Consider the following 23991-nt stretch of genomic DNA (forward strand, 5'->3'; position numbering starts at 1 on the left):
CTGACAAAAGACGGTGTTGATCTTGACTAATGAAGCAGATAAACAGTTTAATTAAATAACAGAACACTCGTTTTTTTCCGACTGAAGAATCTCAGAAGCGGGATTAGAGAACCCGTTCTTAAAGATGTTTGAGGGTCTTGTTGTATAACAAGACTTTATGTATATTTAGCATAAAGTAGTGCTAAACTGGATCAATTAAGAAAGCAGTTAGCAAAATTAGCTAATTAGGAGCTCAAATGGAAGGAACAGAGCCTGTGGCTTTCAGCTGCTGTAGCTGAAAACACCTGTGCGACTCCACTGCTGGTGTTGTCACATTATCAGTCTAGTCGTGTACTACAACCGCTAAAACGGACCTTAGTATATTAACACGGAGACATAACTTTTAGACAACATCTATTTTCCTGAAAAACACTTGGCGTGCTATTCAAAAAAGCTACATCATCTCAGCTTTCAAGCTGTTACAGATTATCTACAAACTGATTTTAGAAACAACGGACTCTCCGTGTTTTGAAAACATCTGGCAATTCAAAACAAAACATCGTTTTGGAAAACACGTTAAAAAGCCCAGGTTGTAACAGCCATGACGCTTGTGTGATGAAAAGCCTTCAGTTAATATTAACAAAACAAAAACACATAAAACTTTAGAGTGGATTACATTTTCCACAAAGGGCTACTAACATCCATTAACAAATACATAGTACAGGGGCTGTTTATTTTGGTGCACTTTGAATCTTAAGATCACAAGTCTCAGAGTCGAGCATTTCAGAGTTGTTTAGGAATTTAAGGAAATATGATCACTTCAACTACTACACGACTTTTAAATGTTTTACTTGCTCCTGGCAGTTAAACCGTTACTAGGTATCTGCTCATCATCTGTTTAGTTTACTGACGCCCCGTAAAGTGCGCAGTTCATTTCCTCCTTCCTAAACGCTGCAGGTCATGCTATTCGGAAGCTTGGTCTTCCTTCTGTAGCTCACCCAGTCACGATTTCATTTAAATTCTGATAAGACGAGGCCTAGACAAGGCCTGAGCCCCAACACTCAAAACATAGCGGTTTATTGAGTGCCGCAGAAAACAAAAACACTAGATCGCAGGAAAACGAATAAAACTACTCATATGCAGCAGTAGTTTTAAATGTTGAAAAATCATGGATCAGCCCAGCATCGAAACGCAAGGTAAAGCGATAGAACATCCAACTTTTCTAACTCGGATTCTCCACAGGGGCGAAAAACTAAGAAATATATATGCCATCCCAAAGATGGGGGGGGGGAAGAGACTTCGGGACATATTCCATATTCTCCAACAAAGTGCCGCTTGAAATCCTTAAATGAAAAATTTCACCCAAACAAAAAAAGCAACTTAAAAAACTCGGGAAAAACTTCAGTACAACTATCCGTCGCAGTTCTGGCAAAGAGAGTCTTTTCCAACAGTCCTATCAACGCCACGATTTCAGTATTCAATCACTGCGACTCGGGGATCCTCCTGGCTAACCAAGAACTATCGGCGAAGTTCAAGGCTTGGAAAGATAACACTGTAACACACTGCACGGGAGACCCACACTCCGCTGTAACGAGTGGATGTAACTGCGCGCATGAACTGCCATTGAGAGGCGACACCAGCGCGTTATTAGCAGGCGAATACAGATGGTACGGTTTATCATCCAAATTCGCTCGAACAATCCCTCCTATTGTGCGCCTCGGACAGCGTTTCCAAAAGGTTCTTTCTAGTCCTTTGCTGCCGAGTGTCACAAGTTGGCGGTGTGCTTTTCTAGGACGTTCAGATAACTGTTTAAACGCATTTTAGCTGACAGCGTATAGCGAGGAGGCATGCCTCTCCCCCGCGAGCGCAAGACAAAAGTCACAAAGTTTTTTTTTTTTGGGGGGGGGGGGTTAACGCCGGCCAACTTGCTTTAATCACTTTTCGCCCACTGCCCGAGCCTTTCTCGTAACACTTCTCATTTTCTTATATCACAGGAATCCCCGGTTGTTTTGTTTTTTTCCCTTCTTTGTAGCCGTGCACGTCGGCTTTCAAGTTTGGGGATACCCAGCTCATGCACCTACCTGTCCCTGGGGTCGATCCAGCTGGTTTGCTTGGTGTTATGGTCGATGTAAAACACTTTGCCATCGTAATCCCTCGCCTCTTCCCAGCCATCCGGTAACGGTAGCTGTCCATTCCCTTTTCTAGGCATGTTCAGCTTCCAAACGTTCCTCCATATGTACGGGGGGAAAAACACGAACGAAATCCTAAGGGCTATAGTGCTCAGTACATATCCACAGTTCGCCCTCTCCAGTCCTCCATCTTAGCTCCAAACAGTCTGGATAGACATGACTGTGTTCCCAGCCAACACCTCATTAGCATACCATTAGCATAAATCTATTTGTATGCACATTCCTCGGCGCAACATTCCACAGGCTTAACCCCTGCAGCCCTCCTCGGCGGCAAACTTTGACAAGACAACCTGTAGCACGGGTTTTTCTGCTGGCATTTCCATGAGTGTGGTAGGGATTTTTTTTTTCTTCTGCTGCCTCTGTGAAGTAAACAGCAACTTTTAATTGCCGGTGACGCGAAACGCGGAGGAAGAACAAACAGCCGTCTTTTGCAATACTCGGTTTTCTTTTTTAATTTGTTAAATTTCTTTTTTTGTGTGTGTGTGTTCAAGTGGGAACGTGTTTTTTTTTTTGTTGTTGTTGTTGTTGTTATGGTGGTCATCATCAACATTTGACATAAATCAAATGTAAGCGAAAACTTCAAAATAATAGTACGCGGGTTTATGTGCATTATGTCACTCTCGTGCAAACTAACGTGCCTTGCAAATTCTTGGCGCCTGAGCTCATAACAAAAACCACATAAACGCGTGAAACAAATCTGACCAGGATTTTACATACACATATATAGTATGCTTTGTCAGTCTTAAAAGGGTTGGTTTAATTTGCATCCTACAGGTTCTGCATTTTTTTAATTAATCCAAGTGTGGAAAAAATGTACGTTCTTCATAGAGAAATGAGAATCCACCCAGAATACTTTTCTTCTAACTTCTAATTAGCTGATGCTATTACCCAAAGCAGTTTACATTTGCAGCCACTTATAATGGCTGGGCATTGTACTAGAGCAGTCTGAGTACACTAAAAGTACCACACCCAGTGATTTGAACCCACAACCTCCTAGTTGTAAAGACAGACCCTGAACTGCTATACCACCCTATGTAACTCGTCACTGTGGATTAAAAGTCATAGGCCAGCATCATTAGAAAAGAATGTGTCCCATAGAATTCCAGGAATGGTTGCAGGTTATTTTAGTTCAGGAAGTCAAAATGGCAAAGGCCATGTTGTCACAGTACAGGCATCTATTGAGCACTTGAATTTAGAATGTAGAATATTGTGAAGAATAAAATATAAACATGTATTGCTACTCAGGAATCAGTCCAAAAAAGAGTGACCAGATGATTCCTGAGCTCTAGGCAATGTCCTGCACTAAGAGGGTTAAGGGACCTTTTTAGTCCTGAACAGAAAAGATTATATGGGGTCCTGGTTGAGGTATTCTGAATTCTTAAAGTCAACCCACCTGACCTGTACCCTAACCCAGGATCAACAGCGAACCTCAATCCCGAGCGCACAAGAGGAAAGTACAGAGAAGCTCATTTCGAATGAGAAAATGGAGCATGTGTTTCCACAAAAAGGTTGTGGAAGATGGGAACAAGCTGCCAATCCGTGTTATTAAAGCTGATACCTCTGGCTTCTATCAAGAAACAGCTGGACCCTTGGCTCAATGAACTACTGACTACCAGATGGGCTAGATGGACCCAATAGCCCCCTCTTGCGTGTAATTGTTCTAATGTTATTAATATTTATTAATAGCTATAAACATAACAATACGTCTTTCAAAAAGATTGAAAAACACTGGCCAAAAACCTTAGCCCCCCCCCCCCCCCCGCTTAAATGAACAGTGCGCTGTGGATTTTAGGAGCATAAGACGAATTGCCACCATCTTCCTTGGCCAGAAGAGCCCCCAGGGTCCTGTCGAAATCAAATGAACCTGCTGGCAAGACACAAGGCCCAGTCTCTCACACCATTCCCCCCACGACAACACTGGCCTGTATCTCAAAAGACAGGACACAAGAGGAGAAAACCTCCCCTGGGATTGTTAACTTTAGAAGAATAAGCTGGAAGAGGATAGCCAAACAGATGTTCATGGAAGGAATCAAAACAGCAGTAGGTTAGTAAAGACTGAACAGTGTGGAATCTTAAAGTGTGTGTTCTGTGTAACTGCATTTCATATCACAGAGCTTCTATTTGACAAAAAATTGCTCTCTAGATAATTTGGCTACACAAACATATTATGGGCAAGTATGATGCATTTTTATAACTTACTTGTTATTCATTTATCTCCATGTTTCTTTGTAATTTATGTGCCATTATATTGACAATACATTTTTGTATTATTCTTTTTTATAAGTGCAAAATAATTTAAATTCATTTGAACTATCAGGACTGATACTACAGGTAAGGCAGTTTGCCCACAGGTGTATACTTCATTCTCCAAAGCACTCACATCTGGGCCCTTGTCTCTGAAAAAATACACCCTGCTGTGTTTCGCTTATGTGAATCCATACACATGGGTATGATCTGGCATCTTTGAGCAAATGCAGCCTTATAAGGATTAATTAATTTACAGGTTTTCAAAATAAATTACACTGAGCTAACCAACCATTGATAAAAATACTCAATTCAAAGTATTTCAAAGATCAGCTGCCCAAAGTGAGCTTCGGAAGTTACAAGAAGCAAACAATTTCTAAGTCATGTTACAACAGTAAAGAGACAGGGTGTCTCATTAAATTTCAATCAGAATGGCTCTGAGTGAAGCAGTCATGTGAGACTACATCCAGCAGTGGATAGGAGCTTAATGAAACTAAGAGAAACCAGATGTGTTCTGTTTACATTTAAACAAGCAGAAGCAGGGGCTTTTAACGCTTCTAGTTCAGTGCACTCCAAGAATAGTGAATAGTTGTTCCCTTTTCTGAGTTGCCAACAAGCACAGTTGTTGGGAAGATGAACTGAAAAGGAAGGAGGACAAAAGTACTGTATATGCTGGCATAGCAGCTGGAGGCAGAAAGATGGCAGGTCTTGTGCCCACTACACCGTCCCAGCCCAGGTGCCCGCTGTCACCTGACCAGTAAAGCCTCCGTGATTGGTTGGGTGACAGTGTAAAACAAGAAGTGTGGTCACCCTAGAGACTCTACACAATCTGCTGTCTCGCTGCCATTGTCAGCAGAGTCCGGCAATGGCAGGAGAAGAGCTCTGCTTAGAGCTTGGATAGAACCTCTGTGTTTTTGTTTCTCTTTGGGTTTTCAGTGTGGAAAGTAAAAAGTTCAACTGTCCCCCATATGGCGGCATCTGTTTCTCTGTTTTCCTGAAGAGCCTGTATCACAGTGACACCTCACCTGCAAACCTTGCTGCACCGATGAAGAGGATGGTGGAGTTCTGGCTTTATCCTGAAAGAAAGAGGGTGGAGGAGGTCATATCCTGCTGTCACTCGGGTCCAGTATTGCAAATCTTTAGCCTGATCTTAACATGGCTAATTGTTATTGTTTTATCAGCTTAGTTACTGTAAATACCTTCTGCACTGCACAGCTGAAGAGCTGCTGCACCTCTCAAGCTCAGCTGTGCCTTTTGAGGTGGACGTTAAGATGCACGGCTTCTCATTGCACACGTGCCAAAGTAAGACTTTGAATTAAAACCAACGCAAAGCGCTTCCTTCCAGGAGACAAAACAGAGGCCAGCCTTCGAAGACCTAGCCTTGAGGTATTACAGAAGATGGCATTGTGATCTGCATGTACCTAATGCTATTTGTTGTGTGGTTGCAATGATCAAAATGCCGTCTTACAACTGATGACGATGGTTTTGATGTTTTCATTCATCTGGGCCATAAACTTTGGAATGGAAATGAACAGCAAACAATACAAAACAAGAATTCTTCTGTGAATCCAAGCACCATAAGGATGACATAATACTTTTGGAATGTGTATCACAAGAACTGTCTCACCTTGCTGCAATGCTGATGCAAACATTCTGGTCCCATTTTAACAGCTCTCACTATGCCAACACCATAATGTATTTACATAATGACTGGCTTTTACCCTACACACTCCTGAATTAGTTTACACAGCATTCCATGTACTACAATCCTTGGAAATTGTATGAAACAGAAACAGCCCAGTAAATCCACACTGCGCACGTGTTGCTGAATCACAGAAAAGTAGAGTCAGACTTTTAAAGCAGCCCTGGCAGTTCTCAATGCAAAAGAGGGCAAACAGCACATTCGACAAGTGGAAATTTCAACCCGAGAACAACTGATATCTGGCGACTCTGAAGATTTGAGACTAAACCTTTCTTAAAGCACTCAGTCATATAATTTCATTGATCATAAAAGTGATCCCCAATGATGAGCTAAACACTGTAAGCAAAAGAGCCAGAGGATAAACATACCTAAATATTAAATGTATAATCCAGAATCGAAAGCATACAAGAAGTCCACAAGATTGACTCAATACTTCATGAATGACGAATTGGCAAATGCCCAAAATAACATATCCTGCAGCTTGTGCTTCATTTCTCTGCTCATTATGCTCTAGTTCCTCAGGAACATGCTGTATTCTCCTATTCCCAACCCTGCTTCCTCCGAGAGATGCCCCAGTACACAATGTATGTATAAACTGCATTACGAGTGACGGGGCCTTTGTCTGAGAAGATAGCTTTCTTAGAGTAATTCTCAAGGGCCTTGACTCGTAATAGCTTGTTGAATCACGGTTAAGTGTCACACAGTGAGATCATGGTAAATGCGTTGTGAAGCATCTATACAGGTGTCCTAAAGCTACGTAAAGATGTACAGTATAGTATAAGAGTAGTAAAAATGGAAACATTGAAAAAATGGTGTCGAGTTTTCATGAGGTAGGTGCAGGAGCTAGGAGATTATTACCCTTACTAATGCCGTTGAGGTAGATATTTTTGAAGTTTTCTTGGCAGTGCAGTACAGAGCTTAAGTATGTCCATTGCTACAGGGTGAGTCAGAGAAGGCCTGGATCGCTGTGCCTTCAGTTGGCACTCAGAATACAGGAGGGCAGAGTCACTGAGTCACAGTGCCACTGGAGACTCCCTATTGACTCTCCCTGAGGTTTGGAGACCACATGATCCAGACAGGCACAAACATCTAGGCATTCCCAAAGCATGTGAAAGTAAGTGGCCCGTGACAGAGGTGGATCAGATGGAAAATAGTCTTCGTGTGCCTCTGAGTTACAAGCTTTCTTGTTGCAAGCGCTGGGAAGTCCAGCCCCTGAAAATAAAATGTATTGCACCCAGGCTGTTTGTGAACCTTTTCTTTACTGCTTTATTAACCTATCTTATGAAACATTTCTAATTATTATTATTAGGACACACCTTCATTTAAGCAATTAGTGAACTACAATGCTTTAGCGATAGCTGTGCAATTAAAACTTTTTGTCTGTCTTCCTTTCTCAGTCTCTGTCAAATTAGGATAGCCAAATTAACATCCCACAAATTATTGGCTTGTGCTTTTGATTATGGACATATTAAATAACAGGTGTCTCTTATCTTCACACTTGCTTTATACTGTATAATAAGCTTTCTTGCATAATCGGTAACTGTATGAGTACTTTTTAAATATTTATGTTCTTCCTAAAGTGTCAATTTCTACCAGGAAGGATTTGACTTTTTCATGATTAATGGAATCTGTGCAGTGGAGCAGCTCATTTAAAGCCTATTGATAATAATTTTCTTTTATTTGGCTTTTGATATGAGACCTTCAACAGTTCCAGGGTAGGGATAATATCCTTCAGATATTATGCAGCTAAATGAAGGAAGCATGACAGATAGCAGATGAACAATGCATCTCTGTCAATACAGATTCCTAAAGCAGCTGTCTAGGAATGCTTTCTCTAACGGACTTTGAGGACCAGCAGTAAATTAAAAGTGACCCCTTGATAATGTCCAGATTTGCACTCTGTCCTTCAGCTCTATGCTACCTAAGTATTGAAGAACTGGGAGGTTTCCATTCCAAAGATGACTAGCTTAATGAAAACAGAGACAGAGGATTAAATGAAGGTACGTTTCTAAAAAAAATACAAGTCTGACAATCGACTGCAACACTCTCATGACAGCGAGAAGCACAATATAAATGGATTACAGTGTGAGGCGAAAACACGTCAATGTTTCAGACACATTTCCTAGTTAAAGAGAAGATAACGATGTGGGGGGGAGAGGACCAGGGAAATATATATGTTGGAATTGTAGGAATCTAGAGTCTACTAATTCCCAGGACACAGATGATATCCTTCAGATTTGGCAGAGTCTTTTGCTTTCTTCCTTTTATTCTTATTCAAATTCTATTTAAAATATTTTCCCCTTGATAGCAGGCAATTTGAATAACTGGACAAATACTGGCTATGTCTTTTCTAAGATTTTCTTGGATAACATTTCTACTGCGAGGCAATTTTTGAAAATGGAATTCTTAAGTAGCAATTCTTACAGGAATGAAGAATTAAGCTATATCTTAAAAAAAAACCATACATAAGAGTTTACAAATAAGAGTTTTGATCCTGAAGCTGACAATTTGATGCTGTGTTTGGATGCAAACAGTGCTTAATAATGCACAGTTAATTTTACTAAGTACAAGTATGGACATACTGTAACAGTAGTTTTAACTACTGTATCTGCCCATGGTTTTAAGAGTTTTAAAAAGATTCTCACCTGGCTATCAACATTCGTTGCTAGTTTCCAAAAAGCACTGTTTCTCAGATTTAGATCTTTGGAAAGGCTCCATGCAGTGTAGGCACAATAACACAGCACTTTGTTGCCCAAATAATTGCATCAGAAAAATGATGTTATATCAGTTGATTTGTGTATTGGTACTTTATATTTCTCAAAGCAAATGTAGTAAGGTTGGAGTTACAGTAATATTCAAAGATCCAATATTGAAATCAAGTACACTTATTGACTTATTGATTGAGTTAATTACATCATTAACTGTAAATACACTAGATGCAATTTTGTTTGGTATTTCACCTTACTGTACATCAGAGGGAATATGCTCATCAAAATATACCCAGATATTTTAACTTAAAACAACCATATTGCTTTGTGGGGTTTCCTTGTTTGCAAAAGCTGAGAAATTGGATATCTGAAGACAGTATTTAACATGTACTGTCCTGAGCATCTCAATACTTTGTTTACTCTGTCACTTCATTAACCTGTCCCCTGTTCTACATTTTATAGCAATTTTGATACTCATTTCATCTTAAATGCGTCATTTGTTTATGTATTTGTTTATAACACCATGTGCATGCCATTCCTGTAAATTCATACACTGCAAATGAGACACCCTTGTTCAGTTGAATGTTTTGTTCTCACTGCTCCCTAATTCTCTTAAGAAATCCCAGTAAATGTGAGTTTAAAGCAGATGGGAGCTGTTTGCCCTGATTTTCAGTTGGCATTTAATGCAAGGTCAAAAGATGATGGTGCTGACTTAAGAAAAAAAAGCATTGCTACCTTTTTTTACATCAAACCTCCCTAGCACTAATTATCTTAAATAAAATACAAAAACGAACTAACCTATTGAGACTTTCAGAAGGCCATGTTTCAATCAACATAGGCCATTATCCAAGTTTTAAAAGCAAAACTTTCGCTTATATTCAGTATTTGTACTAACAAAATGTAATTCAGGGAGAGCAATCAACACCTGTTCCAGAGTCCTTAAAGCTTTGAACACACACTGGATAAAACAAAGCCTTAATTTGTTACCAGTGATGAAATCATTTTGCATGATTGCAAACATGCAGGGAAATATGTATCTTTTGTACAAATTCAATTTCTAACAATTGAAGGCTACTGTAAAATTCCTGATTACCACTTCTTTAAGGTATTTGATTGCTATCTCCCGATGAAAATGCTTTAACCAGCAACCCAGAAATACTGAATACTGCCTTGTGTTGTTAGGTGCCTGAAATGTCCACACATATTTTAGAATCATATCCTTACTTGGGTGTTTACAAGGCAGTAACATTTTAGTTTAGATAAATATTTGTGTCCTTGTACGATGTGAAAGGCAGGAATAATGACAAGGAAAATTAATATTTGTGCATGCCTAGAATTATATGATTTGAGTAATAGCTTGCAGAATAAAAGACTTTTTGGAAGCGTGCCTTGAGGACAGATGAGATATAACTCAGCTTTCAGTTGCTCTGTGGGAAGGTCTGGATTCATTGGTGCATGACAGAGGTCATGAATCATTGCAGCGAAAATATGAAGTTATATGGTTGTTGTACAACTATTACTGAGATGGAAAAAACACTTTATTGAGATGTTTATGGATCCATAATGGGACCAAGTATTATATTTTAAAAGTGTAAAAATTCCTCTTGAATCTTCCATTATATCCATTGCCTCCAAGCATTCCTCTGAAGTGGTAACAGTACATTGGAATAAAACATCCATTTATTGACTTAGTGACTCATCTAATATCAGCAATACTCTGCTCTAATTTCCTGAAATGATTGCTCATCGAAGTCTGCACTGCTACAGTCAAAGGGAAAAAAAAACTTTAATAAGCATGCGGCTGAGGAGATCACTCTCAGACTATGAAGAGCTGTAAAGGTGCTAATTAGTTTTACAATGGGGAGCATCTGCTTCATTTCTTTTTAAGTTATTCTCCAGTTGTGGCAGTTACTGTCTGCTGCTTCACAATTGGATTCTGAACAGTGCGTATCCATTATGGCAACAGGAAGATACTGTAGATGGGATGCTCATTAGTAATGCTTTATCCCCATTAAAACAAAGTGGGTTTGCGGCACCACAGTTTGTGATAGAAACTCAAGGACGGATCCTGTTTATCACATTTTAAACAGCATGGTCAATACAGGCCTTACTGGATGGCAGTGAAGATATTATAGCGCATATCCCCTTATTTGATGAGAGGAATGAAACAAAAGAGCACAGCGCACAGCCATATTTACTGTATATTAAAGACACAAGCTGGACTCATCAACCGTACATTTGTAAACGATAAGAATAATTGACCGCCCTGAGTTCAGAGACAATATGAAAGAGAAAAAAAAAAGTACAATCGCTCTCTCTTTAAACTGATTGTGAATAGCCGTGGAAAGTCAAGCAACATAAGATGGAGGGTCAGGTTAAAGAAGAGAACAGCACGTCACAGCAGCGTCTTTTAAACCAAAATATGCAAAGAGATGAGACAGTAATGGTGGAAAAGGACACTCCATTGAAGCAGGCAGCAATGGACAACACAGAAGGTTAGGAATGCAAAGAGGCAAGCACATATCTGCTTCGTTGTTCTGATTGTTTGGTTGCTAAGCCCTTAATAGTCGAAGAATTCCATCTATTCATTTCTTAACGCATCCTGTGGAGTTAACTCTAACTACACGACTGAGGTGGCGGTTCCGGGACTCCCAAGCCCTCTGTGTAGGGACGCACTGCGAGTCTCTCGGTCTCGGGTAACTGCTATTCTTGGAGACATTCCTGGTCCCCAGGTGAATTGACCAATGCCTTTCAAGATTTTAAACACCTGCAAGAGTGCGAGAGTTTGGAAAAGGCTACCTAGCCATGTTGTTGAAGGTGTTAACCCTGTTTTTGTTTTTTTCAAGAAAGGGCTTAATGAGATCCTTGGATGGATTAACCACTAGCAGCTAGCACTGGCCACTGCACAATTAACGTCTGATTTCTGAGACCGATACTGTCGGCCATTGTCATCCTGAAAACTACTTGTATTATTCGTGTTAGCTGCAAAGATCCTTCTTGTTTTCCCAACCTTTTGTTGTATTGGATAAGTGGTAATTTGCTGTGTGATTCCATTTTAAACAGTAGACAGCAGTAATAGTAAAAAATAACTATACAGAATACTTTATGTGTGATGTAAAAATAAATAGAAGTGCACAGTGTTAATATCACTTTATATCAATAGTATTAGATTTATTTGTATAATATGGCATGTCTATGCTAGTATATAACAGCAGTATTTTCTGCCTGCAGTTAAATAAAATTATAAATTAAAAACAGGGTGCTATAAAATACGTTACATACCTAACCCCCAACCCTGTATTGGATAAAGTGGTTAGAAAATGGATGGATTGATACAGTGAAATACAGTATTACCTTGTTTGGTCTGAAGCACTCACTGAAATATTTAAAGGTCCACATCTTAATTTTGCTTTGTTGTATAGTCCCTCTGTGAAAGGAGAGCGCTCTGAGAGGCATTAAAAAACTAGTACTATATCTACTGGAAAGAATTCAATTACTGCCTGTGTTGTATTATTTGACCCTAGAGACCTAAATTGCAAATTAGGTAACGTGTAAGACCAAAATGCTGATCTCATCACAGGCCCTCGTGGGTGTGCATCCACAAAGTAATGAAAAATGAAACTATTTTCTCTGCACAATTTTCGGGATCTTCGAGAAAGCAACTGGTCTGTCTTATCAATCTCTGTCTTGTGAAAACTAAAAGTAACCTACGGTTACAGGCAGTTTTAAAAGGAATAAAAGGGGCTAAAACCTGATATTTCAAAACGTTATTGAACGTAAACTACTGGAATGTATTACGTTTGTCTTTAAACAAAAACTGGTGCCCATGCACTTTCCTGATTACAACAAAACAGATCATTCTTTCATTCCCTGCCTCTAACCGTTTTTGTTTGATATTAAATAATAAAAATAAATAATTGAAGAATTAAATATTTCCTGAAAGACACCGAACTGGATTTCAATGAATATATATTTCCATTCCAATCCATTCCGTTCTGGTCCCTTCTATAAAACCATACCCATATGCAGCTATTCTGAATTAATCTAATATAGTAATTCTGCATTTATCAATCCATAGCCATTCTGGAATAGCTTCGATTCTCAAGCATTTCATTTGCACCGTTTTTATTTCTGCAAATAAATATCCTTTATTTCATTCTGTTGATGTATGATTTTGCACATCTGATGTTGTTTCACACATTACCTGTTACCTGTTGTTGTTTTGCACACTGCCTGTTGTCAGTATCTTTCTTTTCTTATATAATTGTATTGTTTTTTTTTTTGTACTGCTTACCGCCTAAGAGCTAGCTAAATCGCATTTCGTTATGCCATATACCTGTATATGAGTATAATGACAATAAACTTGAACTTGAAACTCGAAATTGAAATAGTCACGCAAAAAATAATATGGCTGCATTTTAAATGGCATCATTTTAATGGGACGTGCAATTAATAAAAGCGCTGTTTGCATGCACAGCCGAATAGAGATTCACAGCGGGGAAAACTCAGCTCGGTTTTTTTCTAAGGGGGATTGCAGTCTTTTTTTTCTCCTGAATACCGTTCGCTGCCTCGTCAGGATGTCCCTAATGACAGCCGCAGCAACGCCACATAGTGGACGCGCGGAGTGCTGCACGTTTTCACGAGCTGCCCGAGCAGACCCTGCTGAAAAGCCCGCATAGCAGCAGCAGCAGCAGCGGGTTTAAAGCGTAAATGAAAGTTGTTTTTTTTTCTTATAAGATCACCACACCTTTCCCCTGGGCAATTGCACCCCATGACTTGTAGGTTTCCCCTCTTTTTTTTTTTAAACTAGTCTAAATGGTCATTCTCTTTTTCAGTATCAGTCCATGCCTCAATGCGTGCTTTGCACTGGAACGTCCCATTTAATACCCTCATCGAAATGCACATATCCGTCTATTTTTACTATATATATTTATTGCTTTACGTTATTGTTACGGGCGCTATTGGTTTCTGGGACTTGTAGTGCTTTCTCTGTCGCAGCTCACTTTGAATCACTTCCCTTAAACTTCCTGACTAAGCCCTGCCAAAGCGGGAAAGTATTTCAGAAGTTACTTTTCCGAGTCCTGCAAGATAGAGGTTATTTTAAGAGGTTGGAGGTGCGTTTATTCTTGCCAGAAAATTGAGTTATGGAGCAAGACCATTGCAACGCAGCTCCCGTGCAGAATGGGTAATGTTTGATTTCGGTTTATCGTTAGCTGATTTGAGACGTGAAAAAGCGTTTGTTTTCCTGTTTTGTAGTTTTATGACATTTTAAAACGCTCGCCTTTTATCCCCAGCGAACGCTGATTTTTTTAAAAAACAAAACTGCCTGTTGCGATGTTCATTTTTAAAGCGTTTTTTCTTTGAAAAAAAAACAACATTAAAAGGTTTTTGCATGTTTTTGCATTTAGAAATCCTTCAGATCTGCGCGTGGTTGGATCAGCGCTAAGAACAAAGCGATGTGTAAATCTACAATCGCAAAAACGCAGGTATCCTTGACTGCTGTGATTAAACGAAAGGAAGTTTATATAGCGAGCAGGACTGGAGGATTGTTAAATAACTAATCCACGTTGCAGATGCGTGAAGAAACCTGTCATGGTCACTAGGAATATTGGCTGGAGGATCAAAACAACATTTTATTTGTTCGTTCATTAATTATAATTCTTATCCCCCGTCAGATGCAGAACGACACCTAAGGGTTCTCCGTAGTAAACAGTATCCTTCTGTATCTACAAGCATTTAGTTTCAGAAATTCAATTCTTTACAATGACAACGTGCTCTAAGATTTCCAAAAGTAGCTAATGTAGTAGCTGACTGTGTGGGGTTTTATACATCAGGTAAGTGAATTCTACATCTTAGTTGTGCTAGGGATATTTTGCTTCAATATATTAACATTTACAAATACTAATACATGTTTCAGTTATCTATACATTAAAACGTGCCGCCCACTTTTACCATTTTTCTTGTCCGACATAATCCCCTGGGTTTGACGTTTATAAAACTCTGGGATGCGTTTTAATGTGTCACCCAGCGCTGCGCTTTGGTGAAGTAGGTACAGTACTGTAGGTAGCGAAGAGTGATGGTGATCATTTCTGAAACGCCAACCGGGACCAACTGCGCACTGAGGCTGGATAATTTCAAGTCAAAATACTGCTTCGACCTCTGTGCATCGACGCTGCAGGTTAAGTGTGCTTTAAGTGATTCTTAAGGAATCTGTGGTCACTGGAAATTATTGAAGTAAGTGTGGGGGGAAAAAGGTTTGTTGCCTTCAGCGCAATTTCTGCATGGACTGCTTAGAATTTAAGGTAAATAAGAAAAGAAATACTTAGCACCTTGAAAGACTATCAGTCTGCAGAGGAGTGAATAGCCTACAGTCAAATAGGGGCTGTCTAGTTTCATGCTCTGCAAACAGGTTGTAAGGGGGAAAAGGCAACACAATCTGTCCACTTAACGAGGACAGGACGGCCCTTTTCTGGACGGGGGCAGTTCAGAGATGGCAGTCTACCTAACCAGCATATCTTTGGGAGGTGAGAGGAAAGCAAGACCACCTGGTTTAATGCCAACTGAACTCCACAAAGAAAGTCCAAAATCAGTTTCAGCCCCAGGATTCTGGAGCAGTATTAACCAGCATGCCAGTGTAGCACCCATACTGTCTGCATTGCGTTAGAAATGTTTTTCATTTGTTAGATTTGTATTTCCAAATAAATTAACTAAAATAATTGAGGTGATAGGCTTGATTAATTAGCATTGCTTTTAAATTGGGGAAGCAAATAGATTTATTTACAATCCAAGCAGACGTAATGAGAAAGCGAAGTAATGAGCTTGGGGATTTTTATGATTAAACACTAGTGAACGGCAGTATCCAAAAAGTGAGCGCTGAGTTTGTTTGCAGGTTCTTGGTTTTTGTAACTGAGAGAGGCTTTGCTCAGGACCCTCCAGGGGGGAGTTAATTGTTTTGTGTGAAACCGTCCCCTGTGAGAGCTGTTCCATTAGCTTGTTTCTCTGCTATGCTGCCCCTGCTGTGTAGCAGAGCAGGCCAGAGGTTAATCGGGGAAGTAATGCAGAAGGAGATGCTGGAATTCCAAGAGTATATGAGGAAGCCTCTATAAAACTAGGAGTGCTAGCCAAATACTTCATGTTATGCAACATACCTGGTGTGCCTTCGAAGGACTTGTACTCATACCAGTCATACATACCAGCCAGTGGCCAGTGGTGGTTTCTGCCTGTCAGCTGCCCAGTACTGCTTTTCACCCCCCTGAAGGGATTTCATTAGGTGTTGCAGTGGTGCTGGGGCAGCTATCAGTTTGAGGCACTTGGTAAACTGATTTTCCTCTCTAGAGCCTTGCCTGTGTTCTCTGTCAAGACTATACCCTGGACTGGGTGACTGGCCATTTTAAGACTCACTCACACTCACACTCTCTTACACACACACACACACACACACAGGGTTGAGAGAGTTTAGGTTTAGATATGCCTCCTAACCTGCCATGACTGCATGTCTTTGAACTGTGGGGGGAAACCCACCCTGGACATGATAAGCACATGCAAACTCCACTTCATATGGAATCGAACACAGGTGCTGAGCGAACCACAAAGCCACCATACCATCTAACAAAATAAATTACTTGACCAAGTATAAGCCTGACCTTTAAATCTACTGGCCTATCTCTCTGTAACCACTGTATGGGCCATCCCATACCAAAACATGAAGCATTATATAGTAGAAAGATAACAGTTTTGAGGAAGGTACTAGGGTTAGATTGCTCCCAATAAAAAGTGTCCAGCTGTATGAATGGTTGCATATATGATTCTCTCTGGATAAAAGTGACAGCATAATTAATTAGCAATAATAACAGAGCATTCAGTCTCCCGTTGAGTGCAGTTGTGGTTTTGGGATATAAAATGGTCTGCAGTCTGTGCCAGGTACACAAGAGTGAGGCTGTGCAAGCCCTATTATGCTAACCTTTTAAAATGTGTGCAGTATTTCAGTTATATAAAACAGAAGATGTATGCAGGGAGCATACAGGGAAAGAGAGCTATAGCTGGACGATTCACAGTCGTCAGATGATTGTGAAAGAAGGGAAGGGGGAAGACTGTGTACTCACTAGCCAGTCACTGAGAATGTCAGAAGTTGCGTGATCATTCTGCCAATAAACATGTTGGTGCGAGGTGAAGGGACAGTAGGGCACCTGTGAAACGTGACCCAAGGCTGAAGGGACGGTAGGACGCCTGGGACCCAAGGCTGAAGGGACATTAGGACCCGGGGACCCAAGGCTGAAGGGACGGTAGGACCCTGTGACCTAAGGCTGAAGGGACGGTAGGACGCCTGGGAGCCAAGCCTGAAGGGACGGTAGGGCACCTGTGACACGTGACCCAAGGCTGAAGGGACAGTAGGACACCTGTGTCCCAAGGCTGAAGGGACGGTAGGACGCCTGTGACCCAAGGCTGAAGGGACGGTAGGGCACCTGTGACACGTGACCCAAGGCTGAAGGGACGGTAGGACGCCTGGGAGCCAAGGCTGAAGGGACATTAGGACCCTGGGAGCCAAGGCTGAAGGGACATTAGGACCCTGGGAGCCAAGGCTGAAGGGACAGTAGGACGCCTGGGAGCCAAGGCTGAAGGGACGGTAGGACGCCTGGGAGCCAAGGCTGAAGGGACGGTAGGACACCTGTGTCCCAAGGCTGAAGGGATGGTAGGATGCCTGGGAGCCAAGGCTGAAGGGACGGTAGGACGCCTGGGACCCAAGGCTGAAGGGACGGTAGGATGCCTGGGAGCCAAGGCTGAAGAGACGGTAGGACGCCTGGGACCCAAGGCTGAAGGGACGGAAGTTCGGCTTATTTGTCATGTGCACAAGTGCAATGAAATGGTCACCAGCTTTTCTGTAAGAAATTACTCTTAAGAATTAGTAGTAAAAAAACTGAATGGCACTTTGAACTTGGGGGAGAACCATTAAGCTGTGAGAATTGAGGTGGGTTTACCTCACAGTCTTTTTAAGTAGCTCATCATTTTTATATAACACAATTAAATAAGTAATAAACACTTATTATACTGTTACAATGAAGTAATACTATAATTTGTGATACTAAGCAATAGTAAATTTGAACATATCACTGTTGGAAATATATATTCTCTCACAGTTATTTAAAATATATTTATCCAGTGGGGAAAATCCCACTAAGATGATGCTGGAATTGAGTTTAAAAATGTCTCGTCTCTCTTACCACATTGTGTTTAGTGCTTTGGGTATAAGTGATATAAAATGCTCTGTATTATCCTGGTAGTTATTTTGAATAAAGAAAGACTGTTTTTAAGCAAGCCATTGGTAAATTCCGAACTAAAATTCGTTCCAAGTAAAGATTTAATCTTAATAATAACAAGCACCGTGATGTCGAAAGAGAAAATGTTCAAAGAGTCTTCTCTACTGCTTTTTGCGCTCGTATTTCAATTGAGGGGACTGAACTGCTGGATGAAAGATTTCTCCTGCAAGCCCGTTTTTCTTTTTAGGTTCCAAGATAGACAGATACTTAACAGATCAGCTTTCTCATTCCAATTCATTTACAGGCAGGTGGTCCTTCTTTTAAATTTCATGTTCTGGACTCTGTTCGCACAGCAAGGAGCTCTGTAGGATATTATCTATTACATGCCTAGTTGGTGCCATTACTGTTACGCTGGTGATTAAGCACAGTGCTCCATAAGCACTCTGGAGCAGCGAGTTTAGTGCAGAATAGTAATAATGCAGTAATTGCTGATGTGGGCCCTAAAAATCCAGACGCTGCTGTTTGATATGATTATGAGTGTTAGAAGCCGACCAGTGCATAATGGGATTTTTCCCTTGCAATCTTGGGGTAGCAGCTAACAAGTCGGGCAGCTACATTTTAATCTGATTATCGGCTCGGATTTTTCCTGTTTTTGGCGAGGGGCGACGCGCAGAATAAAGGGCTTCCCTCTCAGATGAAGGACCGTTGGTTGTTGTTAATGAGGGGGCCTCGGCGTTAAACAGTTACCCACCGATGTGTCTTGTGCTTTTCCGTGCTCTGTAGGTCTGAGGCTGCAGCCCCCTGCAAGAAAAGAGACGACTACCTGGAGTGGCCTGAATATTTCATGGCTGTTGCATTCCTGTCAGCTCAAAGAAGCAAGGATCCAAGCTCTCAGGTAGGGCTGAGGCCAGGGGGCTTAAGGCTGATCAATATCGACTCCCTTCTTCCTTACCACCCTGTGTGCTGCCTGCTGGCTGGGTTTTTAATGTGAACTGAACCATTAAATATTAACCAACCTGACACATTCGAATCAAGTCTTTCAATCTGGTAGCTGGCTCTTTTGGAAGCGAAACTAATAAATCATCAGCTGGCTTTTTAGGCTTGGCTGGCAAGTTGAGATGTGGGGATTAATGAGCAGTGTAGTGGGTAAGCATGTCTAGGAGTCAGTTTTCATTTACTGCGGCACCCTGTCGGATTTCGTTTTTAATTTCATGTTTGAATTTGGGATGTTACCGTGTAGAGCAGATGGGTTTTCGGGAAAAAAACGAATTTACAAAGGAGAGAAGAGAAGTTCAGACTTTTGAAGTAGTAGGAGTTTGGGGATGTAACGAATGCTGTCACCAAACTGATTGTGAGGAATGTTTTTTTTGCTGCTCAGAGAAATCAAACGGGTTTCATGATGCGGTTCGGTTAGTAGAAAGCCCCAGGCTGGAAAAGGCAAAAAAATTTGGTCAATTTGGAGCCCAGATTTCTCTTAAACCAGATTTTTACTGAGATTCCTGGAAGGGGCAGATGACAAAAAAGAAAGCACACATCCATCTGTGGCTGGGAACTTTTTATATTAAACCCGTCTTCGCCTATGCAGAAGCATACATTTTAAATCTTGCTTAGCCAAAATAAAAACTTAAGGAAGCTGTCATGCTTTCATGCTCTTTTTTAGTTGTTTTTTTCACATGTTAGTGTCTAGAATGCCTATTTTTGCACATTTGTCTTCTGTAAAATAATGCCCCTCGTATTGCAGATGGGAGGGAGGCTGGTATTGCTTATTTACGAGAAGCCTAAACCCGAGAGAGAGAGAGAACTCAGTGTGAGAGCCTCGCAGCAGGGTGTCTGTGGCTTCTGTAATCCATTCTGGTTTCAGCATGTCTTTCTCTCAGGCAGTGGGGTACAGAGCACCTGCTATGGGGAGTTAGGGGACTTGCAGTGCCAGCCAGCTGCCAGAAAACTAAGAGTCTTTTAAAAGGAGAGAATTGAAAAAAGGGTTAATGACTCATGTGTGGTGGAAGATCTCTACGTTATCTGGATCTTAGTAAAGCAGGGTGGCGAAAAAAGGAGTTTGAGTCAGCTTGATCAAAACTAGCAAGGATAAAAAGGGCTCCTTTCTTTTTTTATGAAGAAAGGAAATTGGTATCTGTTTCATGTTGCTGTGAAGCTTGATTGTTTATGCAGCACAGTGGGAGTCCAAGGCAGGTTTTTATTCACTACAACGTTACTACAACAATGTATCTGACGACCTTGAGGAAGCAATTCGCCCCCAGAAGACAAGAAAACGAAATGCAGGTTATTATTCATAAAAGAGTGAGGCATACTCTTTTCTGTATCTATGGTTTTATGGAAAAGTTTGATTAAAAATGACTTTTTTATGCTGGAGTGAGTCACACTTGCTTTCAAATGTGTAGCATATTCCCTTCTGAAATTGAAGATCAAAAGCTACATTAAGTCTGAAGTACTCTTTGCTGAATATTGAGCACGGGAAGAGCATCAACAAAAGCAGATTAGTAATTTATCCTGACCTTGACTTACAAATGCCAATTTACAGTCATGTCAGGTGTTGTAGTATTTATGTGGAGAATCTGAGTAATCATTTAATTAAACATGTATTTGTGTAATCCTTCAATTAAACATTTTAAACAGTTTTTAATTTAAAACAAACTGTTTTTTGTCTTGAAACAATCTCTTCAAATTATCTCCTATCCTTCAGTCCCCAATAAAACATCAGTAGCCAACACAGTGTATTTATTTTCAAAATAGTAACCTCCACAAAAGAGGTGTCATAATTTTTGATTTAATAGAAGAAAGCAACATGCTTTGATATACATCAATCAGACAGAATGTCATTATGTTTGGACATTGAGAGTCATGGTAATTTTATTTTTAGGTTTCTTTTTCCTGAGAACTTTTAAGTGAAATATTTTAAACAGATCAGGGTAGTTTAAAACATTTTAATATGCATTTTAATACAGAAAATAGACAAAGGATATATACTGCATTGTTAAAGCACTGGTCGTTTTAGGTTTATGGCAAGAGTCTCTCTTAAAGAATAGCTTTCCCAGTTTTACATAGCATGGAACCTGCTCTTTACTGATGTCCTCTAATGTGATCATTTTTGACCTGCATCAACAAACCAAGCATTGATATATAGCAAGCTTGTAGCTCTGAAGTTAGGTTGAGTTCTTAGATAATCCACCATATTGACATGACACCATATTGACATCACTTATTTTTAACAGGAGTTTTGAGATTGGTTTTCAGTCTCGTCCTGTCCAGTATAATATTAAGTCATTTTGGAGTTTGAGCAAAGTATGATTTGATGAGGCCGATGCCATGTGTTATGGTGGCTTACAGTTTGGCTGAAGTATCAACTAAATCCTGTCATACTTCAGTTAAACAGTTACACTTTATTTGAGGGGTAATAACCCTGTTGTTAATATATTTATAATACATTTTAGATGGAACAAACTACTGATCAGTTGCATTTGTAACAAAACCCTAACCTTTACCGCAGCCTGAACCATTTCCTTAAAATGCAACTATTTTCAGATGGTACCTAATAAAAGGTAGAGGCTAAATAGCTTTTGCAAGTTACAGGTGCTACACATTACATTATTACAAAGCTCTGCTCTCTACCGTGTTTGTAAATGTTTTTGGCGATTTTTGTATGCCAGCCTTTAAAAAGAATAATCATTCCATAAGGCTTTACCACTAAAAATAAATTTGTAAATATGCTCAATTGCTTACCGCACGCTGTGGTAAATGCCATGTGATGTAAAATAAATATAGTTTGTGACCAAATCATAAGGCAGATTTGATAAAATGTGCAATGGTGTATTCAGATCGTTAACGATAATTTGCCATTAGCGTTGAGCAACTGCAAACTGAAAATCTGTGAAACTCCAGCAGCTTTTATCGTATAATTAGCATATTTTTATCAGATTGCTTCCATTCTAAATGATGCCTATCATTGTCAAACATTTTGACGGAGGACCTTCGGGGGAGGAAGTAATATTCAGAGCATTATTTAAAGGGGATAACTGGTTATTTTCCAGTTTGTGAGGACTGGACCTGTAATCTTGTCCTGGGAGATTGTCAGTGATCTGTGCTTTCTCTTCTTTTAAGTGAGGTGGTCTGCTTGAGGTAAACATCTGTTTAGCAAATGAACAGGACCGGAAAGACTTGTTTAGTTTTTGGACAAGAGCACTCGCTGGCCGAGATCATAGAAACTCCATCCCGTCACTTGAAAAGACTCCCTGTGCAGTTCTCCTGAAGGAGCACCAGACAGACTTCCATCCCCTTCCCTGGCCGGAGCAATCTCCGACCTCAAGCCCGCCGAACACCAGGGACGCGGGCCGAGGGCACGGCTTAGACGCGCACTCCACTACCCTCGTCTCGACCTCAGCCGAAAGAAACCGATCCTGCCGGAAGAAGGGGATGAGTTTGGACTGCAAATACTTCAGAAACCGTACAGAATAAACACCCAGTTTGAGCTGTTCTTGCTGGTCTTGGTGGTTACCCCTTTATATACTGTGCGTGTGGGAGGGTCTTCGTATTTTGGCCAGCGAGTGTAAAAATGAGCAAAGGTAAGGATTATCTGCTTTGTCATTGCCGGTGGGACGGTCAGGTCACATATCAGTAGGTCGTATATTAGAATTTGTATGCTTGAGAATCTGGTGGTGTGCTTGTTTGTTAGCTGTGGTTAGACTCCGACAGTACACAAGGAGGAGGGGGGAGATCTTTTTGAAATTTTGCCAGTCAGCTCACCCCCTCCTCCCTTAAGTATCCAGTTCTGCTGTAAGGGTTTTCACTTATTGTAATTTGTATGTTGCACATAACTGCTCTGTAATCAAGAGTGCTTTCCACTCTCCTTTCTTTTTCATTTTTCCACCCTAACAGAATCCAGTTCCTGACTGCCTGTGTAATGGGTGTCATTTTTCATGATCCAAAGCATGACTTAGGATTTGTTGTAATTGTCTCCGACTTCATGCAAGTTTGTTTAATCAGATAGGACTGAAAATCATGTGATATTGCTGCTAAGAGGTCAGAATATGTGTTAGGTTTTCAAAGCCAAATATGCCCGACAGGAGCCTAAGTCGCATGAGAATTTTTGTGTCACTCATACTTTTAGTGTGAATTTTTTTTTAGTTCAGGTTCTGCTTTGAATATTTTACTTGCTCGTTTAAAATAAGCATGTTGTATACAATGGGAAACTTTTTTTTTTTACTTTAAATTCTACATAGAACCAACTTTGATTTTGTGTTTGACATGAAATGATTTCTGGAATGTTAACTGCAGCCCGCCTTCTCAGTTTCTAAGTCCGCCTTCACTGGTGTTCTGTTGCTCTGAAACTAAACTGCCAGATTGCAGACTGCAGGTGCTATGTACTGTTTTGAACTTTAGTAAAAAAATAAATAAAATGAATGGTTGAAATGGAAGTGAGGGGATTCCTGGCACAAGTCAGACAGTTTTTGGCAATGAGATCTGCTTTGTTGACTATTGAACCATCACAGCTTGTTTTTTTTTGTCAGAGATGAATTTGGGCAGTTGTGTTCCTGTTGTCTACCCTTCAAAATAGGAACTGAGCTGCCAGCGTACAACATTTCCTGTTGAGTGCCTTCTATGCCAAAATATCTTCCATTTTACAAAGCGGGCCATGTTCTTCTGTGTTCAGAGCCAAGCGATTTTGATAAAAGCTGAAGTATTCAGAGAAACGGTTACCTCTTACCCAGGAAATTTTCCCAGGAGCTCTGTGTTTCTTGGCAAATTTCTGTAGCAAAAGAAAGCAGTTGAACGAACTGTCGTAACTACTTTTTAGAAGCCTCTTTTTTCTTAGTTCACGGAGTGTTCTTAAAAAGCAAACTGGGGCATCCTGAGTGGCTCGATCTGTATAATGGCACTTGCCTGAGTCCGCGCAGATCTCT

The 23991-nt window shown here is 40.5% G+C and overlaps 2 protein-coding genes across 2 annotated transcripts in view; one reads left to right on the forward strand and one right to left on the reverse strand.

The window, feature by feature from the left end:
• LOC148840433 (protein WWC2-like) overlaps positions 1 to 2311 on the reverse strand; it is a 71220-nt gene extending 68909 nt beyond the window's left edge. The window contains exon 1 of the mRNA XM_088913460.1: positions 2061 to 2311. Within this exon, the coding sequence (XP_088769586.1) occupies positions 2061 to 2188 (128 nt within the window). The 5' untranslated portion in view covers positions 2189 to 2311. The remainder of the gene's footprint in view (positions 1 to 2060) is intronic.
• Positions 2312 to 13902: 11591 nt separating this feature from the next.
• dctd (dCMP deaminase) overlaps positions 13903 to 23991 on the forward strand; it is a 29901-nt gene continuing 19812 nt past the window's right edge. Inside the window, exons 1-2 of the mRNA XM_088913327.1 lie at positions 13903 to 14007; positions 18860 to 18971. Coding sequence (XP_088769453.1) covers positions 13967 to 14007; positions 18860 to 18971 — 153 coding nt within the window. The 5' untranslated portion in view covers positions 13903 to 13966. The remainder of the gene's footprint in view (positions 14008 to 18859; positions 18972 to 23991) is intronic.

Source organism: Atractosteus spatula, chromosome 1 (genome assembly GCF_055471065.1).
Source record: "Atractosteus spatula isolate fAtrSpa1 chromosome 1, fAtrSpa1.hap1, whole genome shotgun sequence".
Lineage (NCBI taxonomy): Eukaryota > Metazoa > Chordata > Actinopteri > Semionotiformes > Lepisosteidae > Atractosteus > Atractosteus spatula.